This window comes from Marmota marmota, unplaced genomic scaffold (assembly GCF_001458135.2).
Source record: "Marmota marmota marmota unplaced genomic scaffold, marMar, whole genome shotgun sequence".
In the NCBI taxonomy this organism is placed as follows: domain Eukaryota; kingdom Metazoa; phylum Chordata; class Mammalia; order Rodentia; family Sciuridae; genus Marmota; species Marmota marmota.
Genome location: NW_025999949.1, coordinates 8533449 through 8551430, shown reverse-complemented (window position 1 = coordinate 8551430; position 17982 = coordinate 8533449). Strand labels below are relative to the sequence as shown.

The following is a 17982-nucleotide window of genomic DNA, read 5'->3' as shown; positions in this document are numbered from 1 at the left end:
AATATATATATATATATACACACACACACACACACACACATATATACATATATATACACATATATACATATATATACACATATATACATATATATACACATATATACATATATATACACACATATATATATACACATATATATACATATATACATATATACACATATATATATACATATATACATATACATATATATACATATACATATATATACATATACATATATATATACATATACATATATATATACATATACATATATATACATATATACATATATATATACATATATACATATACACATACACACACATACACACACATATATATATACACATATACACATACACACACATATATATATACACATATACACATACACACACATATATATATATACACATATACACATACACACACATATATATATATACATATATATATATATATACACATATACACATACACACACATATATATATATATCACTTAGAATATAAAAATACTTGGGGAATGAAACTGACCAAATTATATTGTTATATTGTGAGCATGTATAAATATGTAACAATAAATTACACTATTGTGTATAATTATAATGCACTAATAAGTACATAAACTAAACAGAGAAAAAAGAATATAAAAAAAAAATCTTAGGAACTAGAATTAATGATTTTCTCTGTGACAAATATGACTATGATTTTCAATGCTTTTCACAAGACTTTTTTTTTTAATGGTATTAATGGTTGCAAAGGGAAAGACCTGACCTGCTGTTTAATAAAGGGGATCATATTTTTCAAGCTTATGCTTTAGTTTCTTGTTGATTTTGTAGTTCTCTTGAATGATCCCATTATTTCCATATAGAACCAACTTAAGCAGCCTCATTCTATTTTAAAGGCATGTACTTACCTTGTGCTCACTTTTCCTTTGTACAAGTAAGGCATCTACTCAGCACTTTAGTATCTATGGTAGTTTTACCCACATCTTTTCATCTGATAATCCTAGGGAGGCAACAGTAACATCTCATGGACAGAGCAGGTAGTGGACATTCTGAGAAGACCACTGATGGGCCTGAGGGTTGGCTGCTGCTACATGTACACAGACACTGTATCTACTTTTGTCAAACTGGAGAGGTAGACATCTTCACAAACAATCCATAGTACTAGGCATATGTTTTACTGGTTTCAGTTCAAACGCATTGTTTTATAAAATTCTTTTTCCCCCCAATCACCTCCTTTATTCACAAATCAGTACCACAGCAAGCAAGAAATAAGAAGTTTATTAAAGTAGGCTGGAATTTTGATCTGTTGGTAACTGATCCCAAGTCATCTTTCTTGATTTATCAATGTAGTGTGAAAGATGTTGAAGTAAAAACATTCCCATGTTGAGATAATTAAATTCCGGCAACTTCATGCTGGTACTTGTCTTATGTACATAGCAAGATGGTGAATGTATCACATCACTGTGTCTCCCCAAGCTTAAAGGCTACCACTGGTGTGTACAAAATGAAACCCTTTTCTTTTTGCTAAGTGTACATAGATTTCAATCATCCTCTGCCTTTGGGGTCAGCAGTCTGTAGCCCAATGGCCAAATCTGGCCTGCCATTTGTGTGTGTGTGTTTGTGTGTGTAGGGCCCTTGGGGTAAGAACAACTTTTAGATTTTTTAAATGTTTGGGGAAAAAATGGAGAATATTTTGTGATACATGAAAATCTTTTAAACTTGCAATTTTAGTGTTAAATAAGGTTTTATTGGAAAATAGCTATGTTTCATTATGTATGTATTGTCTTTGACTGCTTTTGTGCTACCACAGAGTTGAGTAGATTTCGACAGAGACTGTATGGTCTACAAAGCCTGAAATATTTACTATCTGGCCCTTAACAGGAAAAGTTTTCTGACCCCCTGCTCTGTTTGGAGTGTGAAGGGATTAAGGGATTCTTCCTGTTTTCTTTCTATGGGGGTTGAGTGGAGGTCAAGACATACATTAACTTACTTACATATGCTTTTCCATTGAATTGAGTGGAGAGATTTGCCTTTGCTAAGAATTGGAAAAATCCAACTAAGACTCGGGTCTGAAGCTTATTAAACTGCTGTGGCTCCACCTTAATGTGGAAAAGTGACAAATTACCAAAAAAGGAAAAGCACAAGGAGTAACAAGATGAGAGATCTGCTACTGGCAAGAATTTAAAATCTGATATGAAATATTAACTTGGCTTATAATTTTCAAAACTTCATGATTATCAATTTTATTTTGAGGTCATTATCTTTTCCCTATACCCCTCCCCACATTAAATGAAAAAAAAAAAAAAACACCTTTAAAATGCTTAACATTGTATTCCAAGAAAATATGTTCAAGTTTTAATTTCACTTGAAAATGATTTTACGTGTGCATTTACTTGACTCTATGAGAAATGAAGGCAGCATTTTTGTAGTTCCTCATTATTTGACACAAGATTTTAAACAAGCCTGAGTGATTCTTTATTCTCTTTTACTCTTTTTATTTCTTTCTGGTGTGTGGATGGGGAAGATATAAAACTTAAATATTCAGATTTTATAGTAATGCTACCAGCAACATATTTCATAAGTTTGAGTTTGGGGTATAAAACATGAGTTGTTGCAAGACTTGAAGTTAAAATGAGTCAAGAGGAAAAAGAAACTGTTTCAATAGGACATATATCCTCAAGTTGAAATAAAGGGTACTATGTCATGTGAAATAGAACACCATAGCTATCTGAAAAACAATATACAAATTTCTGAATGGAGTCCATTCATGTTAATTCGAACTGGAGGATTAAAATCCCTATCTAGGCCAGGACTTCACTGTCTGCTGAGAGGGGGAAGACCAGACTTCCCTTTATCTAATGCAGGGAGTAGAGTGCAGAGAGGTTGTTAACTTCTGCCTTTACATCTGTTTCCTGACTCCTGGTTCTAGATGTTCAAAAAATGATTGTGATCAGTTTGTTGAGCTGCATGACCCACAAAAGAGTAAAGCTACTGTTTTCTGCAGACAGTGGTCTTTGGATAGTATCCGTCATTAAGTAATGCACAGGTACTTACATAGATTATTATACATTAATTATTAATAGGAAATTATTATAATATATTACTATTGAAAGTATTAATGTTACATGTAAATATGTTTTTCCCCGTGTGGAATATCCTTTCTGAGCTTTCTTCCATTCACCATCTTGGACTGCCATTTTTTACTTTAGTACATTTTTATTCTCATGGTAACTCACATTCTTTGATCACTAATTACACAGCAGATACTGCACGGATGGGTTTTACTTATTTTTATTAAGCCTCTGAATCCTCTTGACAGACCTGTGAAATAAAGATTGATGTTATCCTCTTTTGATGGATGAGGATGTTAGGGCAAAGAGACTGTTACTGACTAGTCCCTCATCACATGAGAGCATGCCAAGATTCTAGCCACAGATCTGCTAACCACTGTACTATTTGAATAGCCACTGGATTCTCAGCATAATTCTTATTCACTGACTCTGGCTCTCATCCTAAGTGTCCTATTCTGCATTTGACATAATTTAATTTTGTCTGTGCTAACTCTCCTAACTATAAAACCATCTTGATTTGAATTTATTCCACTGGGTTTTACACAGACATCAATCCTGACTTAGTAATGCTGGCTTTTGGTATCATCACTCAAGCAGTTCAGTTGTAAATATGAGACATTAAATACTAAAACCTCTGGATCTGACCTTTGTTAGCTTTAGGTTGAAATTTAATGAAGCTTTTAATGAGCTGTGTGTAGGTTTACTCTATTACAAAGTAATTTAATTTTAGCTTGTATTTTATAGTTTTTATCAGTTCACTGTGATGGGATTACTATAATAGTACACATTAAACATGCATGATTTCTGTAACATAAAGCTTAAAAACTTACGGATACTTATAAACCATTGCAAGTTTTGGGAGGGATTGTTTCATAGTAGTATTTGAAGTGGTTAGAGAAGTCTAAAAATATTTAAATAATTTAAACCTCATATTAAATTGCACAGTCTAGTATTTTCCATGTGAAAAATTGCTAAAAGTCTAATACTGCTTTTTGGAACAACCTGTTCTTCTAATTTCTGCTTAAATTTTAGCAAACAATGAACAGGAAAAAAACCTCTAAGGGTTCCCAGGAATTGGGGACTGCAGTATGAGGAGTAAATGTCCCCTGGAGATATCAGTGTTTGCCACTCTCTGATTGGTGATGCTGGTTTGAAATAAAGAGCAACAAGAGATGAGGTTTTCATAGTTTACTGCACATCCCTGATGAGCACCAAGCAGTAGGAGAAAACAGATTCTCTTTGTGCCTATGAGGGTCTCTCTACCACACAGATTTCTTCCCTTTCTCCAATAATAGATTGCAATGTACAGAATTATATTTCCACAGTAGGATTTAGCAAAGGTTTTTTTTTCCCTTTGCTTTTAATTTAAGGTTTTGATTTTTGTGTTTACGTGATAGCTCTCGTTGAGATAGTTAAAGAGGTTCTTCTTGTCAAATAGATTGAACTGGGAAGATAAGCAAAAACTCTCTCATTATACCAAGTGCCCTGAGAGCACTGTGGGACCAAAGGAAGTGGGGATAATTGTGTGATCTTTGCCTTCTCTCTCTGGTGTTCATCTTCTCCAATTCACTGTGTCCATTCTGTTGTCCTGTGACTGTTTCCTCTTAGAATGTTGAGCCTCCCAGTGGCTTTCCTGACCTTTACCCTTTCCTGCTTTCAGGAAGGTTAACTCTCAGAAAACCTTCACTCACCAGCTCACTCTGTATGTACTTCTAGTGTAGAGCAGTCACTTTATTACCCGATTCTGCTGAGGACCTTTCCTGTCAGTAATGGAAGACCCTAAGGTATGGGAACATAGCTTCTCATCTGTGCCGTAGGTGTGTCCATTATTAGGCTGCCTGGATCTTGGGGCTTCTGCCTGTCTAAATGAGGGGACAAACTAGGTACTCAGAAATCTACAGAGATCACTCACTACAAATCAGATTAAGTCCCTATTCTTGAACCTGGCTTTGTTTACTATTCATTTTAATTATTACTTCAAACTACACCAAGTACAAATAATTTGTCATCCTCACTCACAGCCTTTGAACCTAAATAAGCCTCCCCACCAATGGACCTTCCCTTCATTTGTGCCACTCCTCAGGGCCCATCACAGGCTGTGTGAGCTTTCTCTGCTGCCATGTGAAGGTAGCCCCCATGCCAGGAAACCCTGCCTCTGTCTAAAAGAGGTTCAGCTGAGATTTCAACCTCCACAGCATAGATCACCTGCTTTACTTTGATATTTACATTCTCTTTTAAAATTTTTTCAGGTGCTTAACTGTTGGTTCTTCCAATATAATTATAGTTCTTTACAGCAAGTATAGCTTTTTTAAATATTAGAGATATTTACAGTGCATGTGCAAGCAATCTCACACAGAACATTCAGATATGAAAGAAGTTGAATTTTAAAATGGCATTCATGTTTGTTCACTTGGCAAGCATTGAAATTCCACTGTATCTAGCTAGCATTGTGCTAGGAACAGAATTCACAGATCCCCCAAAATATAAACAAACATTTAATTGCAGATCAGATATGAAGACCTTTTCTCTGTCTCTAGAAAACCCAACACCTGCCTCTGCTTTGTTGTTTTGATGCCCTATTCCTGTCATGTGGCCCCCTTTTGCTTTTAGGACTCCCAGGATAGGGAATGGCATTAACATCTCACATGCTGAGGGTCTGGGCACAATACCTGGCACATACTAATCCTTGGGGACTGTTCAGAATGAATGTTGACCTGGACAACAGTATAATTTGAAAAATGTTACATTCGAGCCTGTGGGAGGACAGGAGAGGTGGTACCCAGCCTGTTTTTCTGTTTTGGGGCCAGCATAAGCTATTCCTGCCAAATGACAGCCCCATTAGACTCTAGTTGGCTACAGTTTCACTTGGACAGTAATTTTACTTAAACCAATATTGGCAGTCCTCCCTCGGTGGATTACATTTTTGAGGAGGCACTGTAATTTAGAGGCATGTAAGTTGGCTAAAGTAGGGTCTCAGATTTCTGAACAAGGATTTTAAACCCATATTTTTTTATAGAAAAGGCGTATGTTTAGTAAATTTTGATATACCTATTTTCTTACACAGTATGAAGTTTTCTAAGGTTTACCAATCTATTGTGTGATCACATCGGTATTTTAGTGATGCTTAACTTATTCAATTTATAAGATTCACACAGAGATTTTTGTAAAGTGTAGACAAGAAACTGAGATTTCTGGAGAGGAGGCCTGGATGTGCCATTGAGGTGAGAAAGAGGATGTTCTGTTTTCCTTTAAGCCTTCTGAAATATTTTGAATTTTTATTTATGATGATGCTTTATATACATTAAAAAGTTAATAGAGTTGATATGAACCCCAATTAAATTATGGCTAATATGCTGAAGTGGCTACAGTCTGAGGGAGAATATATAGAAATTCGAGGCCCCTAAGAGGTCTTCCTCACCCTAGAGTAAAGGAGTTTGCTCCTAGACAATTGGATGGACAGGGATAGTGCATGGATTTGTAGCTTCTGAGAACAGGTTTTCAGGTACTGCATCTCACCAAGGAGACTTCTGGAGAAGGTGGTTTGTGCAGGGCCAGCTGTGAACAGCCCTGGGCTCTTCTGTGTGTAGGGGTGCATCTCATGGTAGGCTGCTGCGTGTGCGGGTTTTACATTGAGGCCAAGAGTGATGGACCCAAGGAAGGCCAGCAAGGCTTAGATGTCAGGATTTGCCATCAATCAAAAAAAATTTGTTTTAAATTGCCGTATTGCGTAGATACTGTTTAAATTTTTTCCCTTATGATCAGAGTGAAAGAAAAGTGCCTTTGAACGCAAGAGAACAGGATACTGGCAAGACATGGTTAAATATATGATTCAAAGAGTACAGCAAGTTCAGCATTATTAAATAAAGGGTATAACTCATGTACCCCAATCTGAAGAAGTTTGGGATGGGATATTATGCCTTTATTTGTTCTTGCCTATTGAAATCAAGTGGTTTATTTCATTATGTTAATACAGTAGATTGTAAACATAAGTAGATCACAAATGTATTTTTTGATAATTTTATTTGGTTAAACCTATTACATAAATATAATTATATATGATTGATATGGTTCAGAATTACATATAACATTTTCAATATTTCAAAATTCTACCATCCCTTCTCCAAATTAAAGTCTCTGAAACTATTTTCTTTCACACATACACGTGTTTGTGCATGCATGCAAATATAGTTTTATTGACTCACACTATAAATGCCCTGCAGTTTGACTTTTTTTTCTTAACAATAGTTCTTTAGAATTTTTTTTTCTGGGTCATTACATATAATCCTTTTTGCCTTTTAATGGTGATAGTACTTTTACCACTTGCATGTATCATATTTTTATTAAATTTGAGAAACAAATAATTAAGCTTTCTTCTAGCGGCGTTTATGCCTAAAGAATCTTAAGGGACTTTGAAGAGAATGATAGGTATTTCAGAAATTCCACATATCCTGAACTGGTATCAGGAACATGGAATGAAATGAGGAAAGGGAGCTATAAGTAATAATAAAGATCAGTAAAAAACCTGGTATAATTAATTTCAAATATTTATTGCTATAACTTTTTGGCCAAATAGCTTGTTGGTGCTGGCCACGTTTTAAAGAGAAATCAGATCTTATAGATAACAGCTGATTTATGAAGTGTATAGTCTTTTTTTTAAAACCTAAATTCTTTGTTCTCTTCACCCATTTGATCTGTTTTATCCTTTCAAATGCTTGTTTTTTCTTGGAAAATAATTCTGTAGCAGAGATGCTTGCTTTTTTTTTTTTTTTTAATATAGCAAGAAAACCCACAATTTGTGGATGTAATGGTCATGTATTTTGACCATGATTAAGAGGCAACTGACCAGCTATAGGCCACTGTTTTATTAAAATATAGGTTATGGCATTTAAGATAACAACTAAATCTTTTATGGACATTAAATTATGATTCCAATGCCCACTATTTCCCTCCTCCTATAAAGAAGCAGTCGTCGTGTAATTTGTCTATGGACTTGAATCTGCTTGTGGCTGGTTCCTATTTGAAACATTTTAGAAGTTGTCTTCTCTGTGGCGGTCACTTAATGCATAATAACTGTAACATAAAAACTCAGAATTGAAAGCCCATTTTTTTTACAGGTCTAAAAACTGTCATTATTTATAATGTAATATAGTTTAATAAAAAAAAAAGTTCACCTTTTCATTCTTAGATTTTTTTTAATTTTCAAAATTTTAATATTTAGCGATTTTATATTTTAGTTACATTTTCTACCCCATTATCTCTTTGCTTGGGGGGAGCTATATATTTTACAGCTTTTTAGAATCCTTAAAGCACCAAATATAGTGCTGGGGACTTGTTAAATGGATAAATGTGATGCCTTGAAGCTTTCACGGCACTTTACATGCCATTAACCAGTTAAATCTATTAAAAGTAGTAATGTACTATGTTCAAAATGACCTTTTAATTAGCCAATCCACTCTCCTTTCCTTGAAGTGTATTTATTTTCACCTGTGCATCCCAGTGACAGGTGTAACCTTGTGTTCCAGAGGTTAGTTTTACCAGGGAATCTGATCTGGAATATAAGCCTGCTTGTATTCATCACTGATGTAAAAAAACAAAAAACCCTTGTGTTTTGTGTAAAAATCATTTTTTTTTGGTGTGTTTGTGTGTGCTTTGTGGTGCTGGGGATTAGAACCCAGGGCCTTGTGCATGCAAGGCAAGCACTCTACCAACTGAGCTGTATCCCCAGCCCCCCAAATCTGTTTTTAATGCATTGTGCTTCTGTCTGCAGCCTACCTATTATGACCCAATCAATTTACATATATTATTACAAATCCTTACAATAATCTTGTGTGGTCAGTGACATCTCTGTTTTATAACGGAAGTGATAGAAGCTCAAAGAGGCATGTGGTCAACCACCATTACAGAGCTAGTCTTCAAACTAGATCTGACCTGAAAGCACTTCTGTTTCACAGACTATTCCCAACAATCTTCAGTTAATGAATTCCAGGGGAAAAATACTGGATTTAGGAGGGAGGTGGTCTGGGGAGCTTTCAGGACCAACTTGGCCACTAGAATACTCTGTTATACTCTTCATTTGCAAAGTGGAAAGTCTAATATATACTCTTTAGGAAGAGTCAGTAGAAATGTGAAAAAGGCCTTCGGTCCATCATAACTTTTCTACAGAATGACCCAGCCTACCCACTTGTACCACTGTCAAGTCACCCTCTGATGCTTTGTCCAGCATGCTGAGTAATAGACCAAACATTTAAAAATATTTTCAAATTTAAAATTCTTAACTTGATAACTATCTCCAAACAGAAGATACTGATTATAGTATTCTTATTGTCTTTTGAAAGGCAGAACAGATTTTAATCCAGGCAACAATGTAATTTGGAATGTGGGTATTTTTTTTTTCATCCTTTGTTTTAATCCCATTTGGAGTTGGCAAACAATCCCAAAGAGCCTCTTGCTGCCTAGGGCCCTGGGCTGGCGTTTGGACTTAGCTAATTAATGTGGCAAGTTGTTGGAAGACATAGAATGATTTAGAATGAGATAGCATTAGGAAACAAATGCATAGAGCATGTATTTCTTCGACCACTAGAATTTTGACTGGGCTAACCAGTGAGTTTGTGAATTTTATTTGCAAAATAAATAAATTTCCTTGATTGAAACTTTCTCTTTAAAATTGTTTTTAGGATGCAGAATAGAAAACTGTGACTCTTGCTTTAGCAAAGACTTTTGTACCAAGTGCAAAGTAGGCTTTTACTTACATCGAGGACGTTGCTTTGATGAATGTCCAGATGGTTTTGCATCATTAGATGAGACCATGGAATGTGTGGGTGAGTAGTTTTTAATGTAACTCTCAAACTGCAACTTTTATCACCTATTTCTTGAAAACAGGCATGCTGGATGTATTTAACCTAAAAATGAATCAGTTCTCTTGTTCATTAGAACTGAAAATCATTTTACTTCTTTGCTGACTTACTGAAATATTTAGGCATCATGATTGGTAGTCACATATATGATGCTATGAAATTTTCTAGTTGTATATTTGCTAGGTTTACTTATTTAAGTGCTGATACAGTTTTGTATCTGTAGTACATCCATTTCTTAATAAATTGTTTGTAACTATTAGAGAATAATGTTTAGGAGAAAAGCAAGTTTACCCTCCCTTAAAAGGAGGAGATTTAAAAGAAAATTTGTAATTTTTTTCTGCAAAAATATGGTGAAAAAAATAATTACATATTGAAAGCTTTCAGAAAAGGAATATATGTAAATGTGAAGTGGAAGAATTGTATATACTTATGTTCTTATTTATGTGTGAGCTCATGTATACATGCAAACAATAAGACTAAAAATAAGGAAATGTCTGAAACAACGTATTCAGAATGCTGAATTTGCTTTTAAGAAGCAAGACCTGCACTCATTACAGATGTTCAGTGGACATGCTTATGAAATCTTTAACTGTAGACATGTTACAAATATGGTCTTGGGTATTCTCCAAATAAAAGTTTTAGTGATTTTGAGAAATCTTAGAAATAGCTGTGATACCTACTGAGTTCCAGAATGATAAAATCTTTTGTGTGGACTCTGGATCTGAGTTCTGATCTACTAGTGTGAAGGAGCTCTCTAATGGCCAGGTTGATGAGGAGTCCCTCCTTACGTTTTCAGGGAAATGCATGGGCGCAGTCTGCTTTCTACTTCTGTATACCTTACTAAAGGGGATGCTAAAAGCTGTTATGTATCTAGGAAAAAAATATATCTATGTTCATTCACTTTTCAAACTGTAGTAAGGTACAGCACCAATGTAGAGACTAAGAAATAATGCTGAGGTCCTCAGACACCTGTGGAAAGAGACAACCAGAAATGCAAAACAAGCCTCCTATCATTTCCCTCAAGTGCTTCCAAAATAAACACATTTTTGGATTTGGGGTCAGGCATTCAGAATTAACTTGTAAAATTGTGGCTTCTGTCATGGTATAAAAATAGTGTCTTCTACTGTAGGGTTTGGCTGTTGAGTCTTTTAGAGCTTATACATTTCAGTGTTGTTAGAACTGACCAGCAGCATCACTTAAAAAAAATAAGCTAAGACAAACGGAGACAAACAGCTTTTTAATTATGATGTGGCATTTGTTGTAGATAAAAGTACCCTGTGGTTCAAAGAAGTCTAATTCCTAAAGGCGAGTGTAGGTCTTTGTGGGCCATAGGACTTTAATTTTGGTTTTCTGGGAATAGGGGGCATGGAGAAACACTGTTATATGAATTTGATAACACAGCAAATGGCTCAGATTTTTATGTGTTTGTATTTTTTTAAAATCTTTATTAGAAGGATGTGAAGTTGGTCACTGGAGCGAATGGGGAATTTGTAGCAGAAATAATCGCACGTGTGGATTTAAATGGGGTCTGGAAACCAGAACACGGCAAATTGTTAAAAAGCCAGCAAAAGACACAATACCATGTCCAACCATTGCTGAATCCAGGAGGTGTAAGATGGCCATGAGGCACTGTCCAGGAGGTAGGTTTGAATAATCTCTATCGTGTGCTATGTGCTTTCTGAATTCTCTCATCACCCTCCCTTCCAATAAAAGTTATTTATCCATGAAGGAAATCTGATAATAACCTTGGAAAGGAGGTCCAATTCTACATTGTACTTATTTAGGGGGAAAAAAATCCCATAAATTTTGAAGAATAAAAAGTGCACATTCTTTTATCACTTTCACGATGCCTCAAAAATAACTTAGAAGAATACATTACAAATGCACTTTCTAAAATGAGATTTCTAAAAGCGTGTTTTTTTTTCTTTTTTCTTTTTTTTGCAAATGTACCATAAAAGCGGTTCTTGTGAAATCAGGCCTTTGCAGATGTTGCTTTGAGGGAAGCAGCCAACTTTGAGTTGAGAAGAGTTTAGATTAGAAAGGTTTATGGAATCTGTAAAATCATCCGCGTCATTACTAGTTGAAGATGACAACTTAAAATAAACTTACCCAAACACTGGGAGGAATAAATGTTGTCTTAATGTTACCACAATTAGCCGTTGCTCTTTGTTTTGATAATAATTTGTAGAAAACAGCTACTGGTATGTGTGTGTTTATTCAACTCGTGGTAGTAATTGTGCTGATTTGCAGTCATTATTCTGTAATAACAGGATCAGACCCATTTAGAAATCAGAGGAGTACATAGCTGAGGTGCCAGCTGAAGCAGAAGCGGTAGGTTGAGCTGCAGTTAGTTCTTAGCGCTCGTCTTTTGCTTCTCAAAGCAGTAATCACTTGCATCACTGGCGGATGCTCCACTGCCCACAGATGAAATTGGGATTTTCTGGTGTACAAAATAGAAAAGTGAAAAAGAAAGATGTGTTTGGAAAACTGCCCTACACAATAATCCAAACTCTTGTTCTCCTTCGTTCTTTCTGTTGGTGCATAGCTTCTCAGCTTTGTAAATGTAGCCCAGAAAAAGAACATATATCTCTGCTTAAAATGGGTTTATATCCACATTATGCTGCCTCATAGAGAATGTCTATGATCCATGGAGGGAGACAAAACTAAAGACGCGAAGACTCCAGTCGCCCTCTGAGAACTATTAGATCCAGATTCAGAAGCTACTATTAAGAAAGCAGTTTTCCTCTTGAATTAGTTTTGCTTTTACTTACTGGGTCTTTGAAACAAAGTTTTTTTTTTTTTTTTTTTTGGTTCTGCTTTTCACTAACAAGGATGGTTTTGTTCACTTAAACTGGGTATTTTTCAGTCAAAATATAAGAAAATATTTTCTTACAAAACTAATAAGCTACTTCTTGGATAGCTGAGAGCATTTAACCTGCAACCTTCTGCCTAAAAACAAACCTGATGTATTCAGGTATTGGAAAGAAAGACTTTCTTTGTTGTATATTGTTTATATTAACTAGCCCCTCCTCCCATTCCTTTTCCAGCAACTTGGTCCCCCGATTGTGGTTTGCGTTAATAGCAAAAATTAAACTGAAAATGCTCCTATAACAAACATGCTTATGTGTAACAAGAGCCAACATATTCCTGTCCCCTCAAAAACTCTTTATTTTGACCTAGCCCTGATTGAGAATTTCCCAGATAACAGCTAGATTGTTAACTATGTTTATTCTGTTAGTATTTTTTATGATAACAACAGTGTACTGTCTTAACAGAATATGCCTCACATTGTGGGCAATTTTAAATCATGCCCTCCAGATTGCTTGTGTATGATTTGCTAGTATTCTCTATTTGACCAGTGATTTAGTAATGGGCTCTGTTTAAATTTGTATTTAGGCTTCACTAAGTTTTATCTGTTATGAAGGGTCAGATATTTCTCTCGGTACCTATATTTTCAGGTTAATACAAAATTTTTATAAAGCTTCAAGTAGGCTTTCAAAGTTGTATTGGATGTTTTTTGTTTTATTGAAAGGGAAGTGAAAGAGAATTAATTGTTGATAGGAATGGCAAATTGCTCTGCCCTGAAATATCTGTTTACAAATGTGGAAAATAAAAACTAGAAAATTAATTTTGGATCTTGAGCACGAGACGGTAAAAATTGGCATAACTTCCAGTGAAGTATCCCACCTTGCCTCAGGTGAGAGAGGGAAAAGTCCCTTTCTTCAATAGGTCACGGTGATTAATGGAAGAATGGAGAAGAAAACCACTTTATCCCTTTATACATCTTGATTTGATTTTGGTGATCTGCTTTGACAAACCATGCAAAAATGTAAGTCGTAATCAGGTTGGGAATACAGGCATTTTTCAGATCTTTTCAACATATGTATGGATTTTTCTCCTGTTGGAGCCAATCTTAACCTGATTGCACTCAAATGCATGCAGCCTTAACCTCCTTCACACTGAAGCGGCGGCACATTAAAATCAGCTGCTTTCCATTACTGAAAGGCAGAAGTTAGAGGTCAGCGTAATGGAATAGTCACTAAGTGTATAAGATGTTACACTGAAAACTCCTAAATATGAGAAAATAAATGGCTGAGTAAAAGCAAAGTGTAATGACTTAACCTATTTTTGCCTTTTCCCTTTTTTAACCATCAAATACTTATTTGCTTTAAGGTGGGGGTGGGAGGAGAATAGCTGGGAATTTCTTAAGAAATTCATTGATTTGTAATCAAAGTACTCATTCATTCCCAAAGTATTCATTCCCAAACTTCATTTTTATAAGGTTTTATAAAAAAAAAAAAAAGGATTTTCCCAGCATTCATCTTCAGAGGCCTGGTCTGGGATCTGGGTCTCTGCATCCTGTCAACTTACTACTTCTGTGACCCTGGCAAGTCACTTAACCTCCCTTGGCCTCTATTTCCTCATTTGTAAATTGCGGGGATTGGTGTGGTGATCTTTAAGGCCCAGTCTAGTCCTAAAATCCAATGATTCTAGGCTTAATTGTCAAAAGATTATGGGCATGTTTTGTGGTTGACATGCAGTGGGGGAGGAAGAGACCTGGAAGCCCAAGAACACTTACCCACAGCCAAGGAACTGACCACTTTCCTGGTAGCTACATTTACTGAGCCTTCTGCATCTGGTAGCTTTTGCCCTCCTGCTTTAGGGAGGGCCACTTGCATTGCCAACATTCAAAGACTAAATAGGATTCCTTTAAAATCTCCATGTGACCTCTGTATTAGCTACTGATAAAGCAGATGTGTGGAGAATGAGATAAGAAGGGAGAAGACCACCCGGGGAGGGAAGAGGATGAAAGACTATGGAATAAAAGAGAAAGAATGGAAATGAGTTTGGAAAATGCGTTTAGAAGGAGGTATAGAATCCTTAAAAACCAAGACTATAGTTGTTGCAGGTGTAGCCATCCGTACTTCCCTCCTTCCTCCTGAGTACACAAACAACAGATTCCTATTGGGATTACTTTAGTCATATATAACCCAAAGCTTTATTTGGAAGGAATTTCAAGTTTGGACCACGTTGTACATTAGGTAATATCTTAACAGAAAGAGATAAACATACTATATATATATATAAATAACAAATGAAAGAACAGCATCCCGGCTGTGGAGGAATGATGTTGAGGATGCTCATGGACAGGAGAGCATGCTATCTCTAGATGTCTATAATCTTCTATTCTTTCACAGGATTAGCCAACATTGTGTGACTTCATCTTGAAATATTCTTGTCTATATGGGACTCCTCACTATTTCGTCATTCTGTGACAACTATTTTCATTAATTTAGTCCCTCATGTATCTATTGAGTATTGCTGTGTTCTGTTCATTGCTTGAGGCATGGGCTTGCTTGAAGAATCCTCTAGGGCTTTCTCTGGAGGGAATGATTGCAATAAGAAGTAAATGGATGAGAATATTTCATATATATTTCTCAATTTCATATGGAGATAAGGGCTGTGAAGAAGAACAAGAAAGGAAGAGACTAGTACGTGGGCTGGGCTATACTGTTTTATGTAATGTTCAGAAAAATGGTAGAAGTTACATTTGATCAGAGATCTGTAACAGAGGAGATCTCTTGAAGATCTAAGAAAAGTTTTAAGCTATTGAGTCAATGACTATTTTTTTGTAAATAACCTTGATTTTCCTACCATGTTTAGGAAAGAGGAGGAAACCAACTCCAGGGAGGTTCTGACTGGCCCACAGTGATACCTAATAAGTCACTAGTGGGATAGCCAAGAGTGGGCCAATGTCTTGCTGCCTAGAAAGGCTGTTTCCCTGTGCCTTTCCTTCTTCCTTGTGATAAAAATCAAAGATAAAGCAGTGATTGTCCTATGTCAAAGTACCTGTCTTTTAACTATTTCTCCTTCCATCCATTTGATTTTTGCTTTGTAAGTACTTTTCCCTGCTATCCCCACTCCCTCCTTACATCTTCCAGCTTTGCATAACCTAAAGGTGGCTTTGTAAATACCCAGCATTGAGTCACTAATTCTGCTCTGATTGGGCTGCTCCTATTAAGACCTTCTTCTCCTTTAATTTTACTGCCTTTGGTTTTCAGTTTGGGGGAGAATGGGGCTTCGAGATTATTCTTTTCATCCCTCTGGATAAGGCTGTGTGGTATTCAGCTACACTCGGCTTTCATCACTGACAGTTGCCTTTTGGCCGGCACAGAAGCCCTGGGTGACCTGACCCCCACCCCCACATCTGGTGGCTCTGTGCCCAGGATGGATTTTTTTTTCTGACACATTTCTGCAATCAACCTCTTACGTAGGCGATACTCTGACATATACTCCATACCTTTTTGCTTTTTATGCTCTGACTACCTCAACTCACATGCTCCAGTTGTTAGTGATCATATCATGCAATTCTCTATATTTTCTTGTAATGTGCACAAAATTTAAATATGAAGCCTGCTACTGTATGCTATTTCAATTTGAAAATAACTCATTCCTCTTATGAAATATTATCTGATTATTATCTATCTCATATATATAATTTTTTTATGAAAGTGCCTCTTAACTTGGTAGGAAACAAAAGAAAATATTTTTAGCAATTTAGAACCTTAATCTCTGGAAACATCTACTTTTTAAAAGGCAACAGTAATAAGACCTCTCTAATCTATGTTTTTTGTATATAAACTGACAGCAACATGTGGACTAGGTATTAGATAATATAACTAAAGATGGTTGTAGATTGTGATGGATTAAACCAAGAGCAGGAAATAAGCACATTTTCAATGGGATAGGGTCAAGAAAATATGCTTTAGACATGTGTTCTTTATTTCTCTACATTTTGTTTACATTTGAGTTGCAATTTATGTGGTCTGCTTTATACATGCTAGCCTTGAGGGTGGTTGGGAAGAGAGAGGATAAGAGAGAACCTCTTTTCTTTTGAAACTTTTTGATTTGTCAAGAAAGCCAATAATATCATAATTTTTATATGACAAAGTGAGCATCAAAAATGGAACTCCTGCTGCCCTTCTGTGTGTTCTGCCAAATACTTCATTGTAATTTTTTTTTTTTTTTGAGAAATCAGTGATTTGTGTTAGTCATTCTCAATTTAGTAAACTCTGGTATTTTCCAGGTATTCTGGATATGTGGAGGCTATTTATTTATTTAGCCATGATAAAATGGGAGAGTTAGCCACAGTAGCCACTTTGGTTATATCAAATTGATGTTTAACAAAGATCTACCTGCCTCCAAACATTTCCCTCAGCCTGGAATTCCTGCTTCCGAGGTGTTAATGGTGTTTTGGAAAGTATCCTTTCTGGCTCCTAATCTCTTCCCCAAACCCTTTTTTTTAATTTTAGAAAGTTTTATTCGTTCCTGAAAAACAGGCAGAGAATAACCATGGGCTCCTGTTGATGGTGTGTTTGTTGTTTCCATTGTTTTGAAGCAATGATTTCTTTCAGATTTACTAATTCTTGCAGAGGATCGGGGCTGAAGAAATAGGAGAGCTGAGAAGGGGGGGTGTCGGTGGTCTGCATGGAGATCGTGAAATCCGGACAAGGCATAAGTGAGTTTTAGTCTTGGGCACAGACACAGATGTAGTTGTAGAAATCTGAAAGTGTGACGCACTCACAATGTGGAGGCTGCGGGGGTGGATGCTCGACAATTTCTTTTTCCCAGTTTCATTTTGAGCCTGTCCTCGTGCCAGCTTTGCTTGCCAGAGGGGACAGGGAGTGAGTGAGCAAGTGAAAGAAGCCACACCTTTGTGCCATTCCCTAAGCTTCCCATCTGGAATCTCTACCAGCCCCATTTAATTATAGTCTAGGGCAGCATGTCCTAGTCTCTTTTATGGGTACTTGTAAAAAAGAATTTCTCAACGACATATGCCACTGAAGGCCCCCAGTCCTATGGGTAATAAGACAAAGACAGGGAAATTTCAAAAGGGCCTTTTATGAATTTTACTCAGCAGTAAGCTACTCTGATCTTAATGTAAAATATTTAAAACAACTTTTACAACAACTCTAAAACAAAAACAACTTTAATAGGACTCACATGGTGTCCGCGGTAGATTCCACACCCCTGCCCCTGATGGGAGACTCCCCCCCC

General features: G+C 36.1%; 1 protein-coding gene across 3 annotated transcripts in view; it reads left to right on the top strand.

The window, feature by feature from the left end:
* The window catches only part of Rspo2 (R-spondin 2), a 142627-nt gene that overhangs the window by 83498 nt on the left and 41147 nt on the right, over positions 1 to 17982 (top strand). For 2 of the 3 annotated variants that reach the window (XM_048802015.1, XM_015486373.2), the window contains exons 4-5: positions 9745 to 9888; positions 11376 to 11564. In XM_048802015.1, the coding sequence (XP_048657972.1) occupies positions 9745 to 9888; positions 11376 to 11564 (333 nt within the window). The remainder of the gene's footprint in view (positions 1 to 9744; positions 9889 to 11375; positions 11565 to 17982) is intronic. The other variant, XM_048802016.1, reaches the window with a different exon arrangement.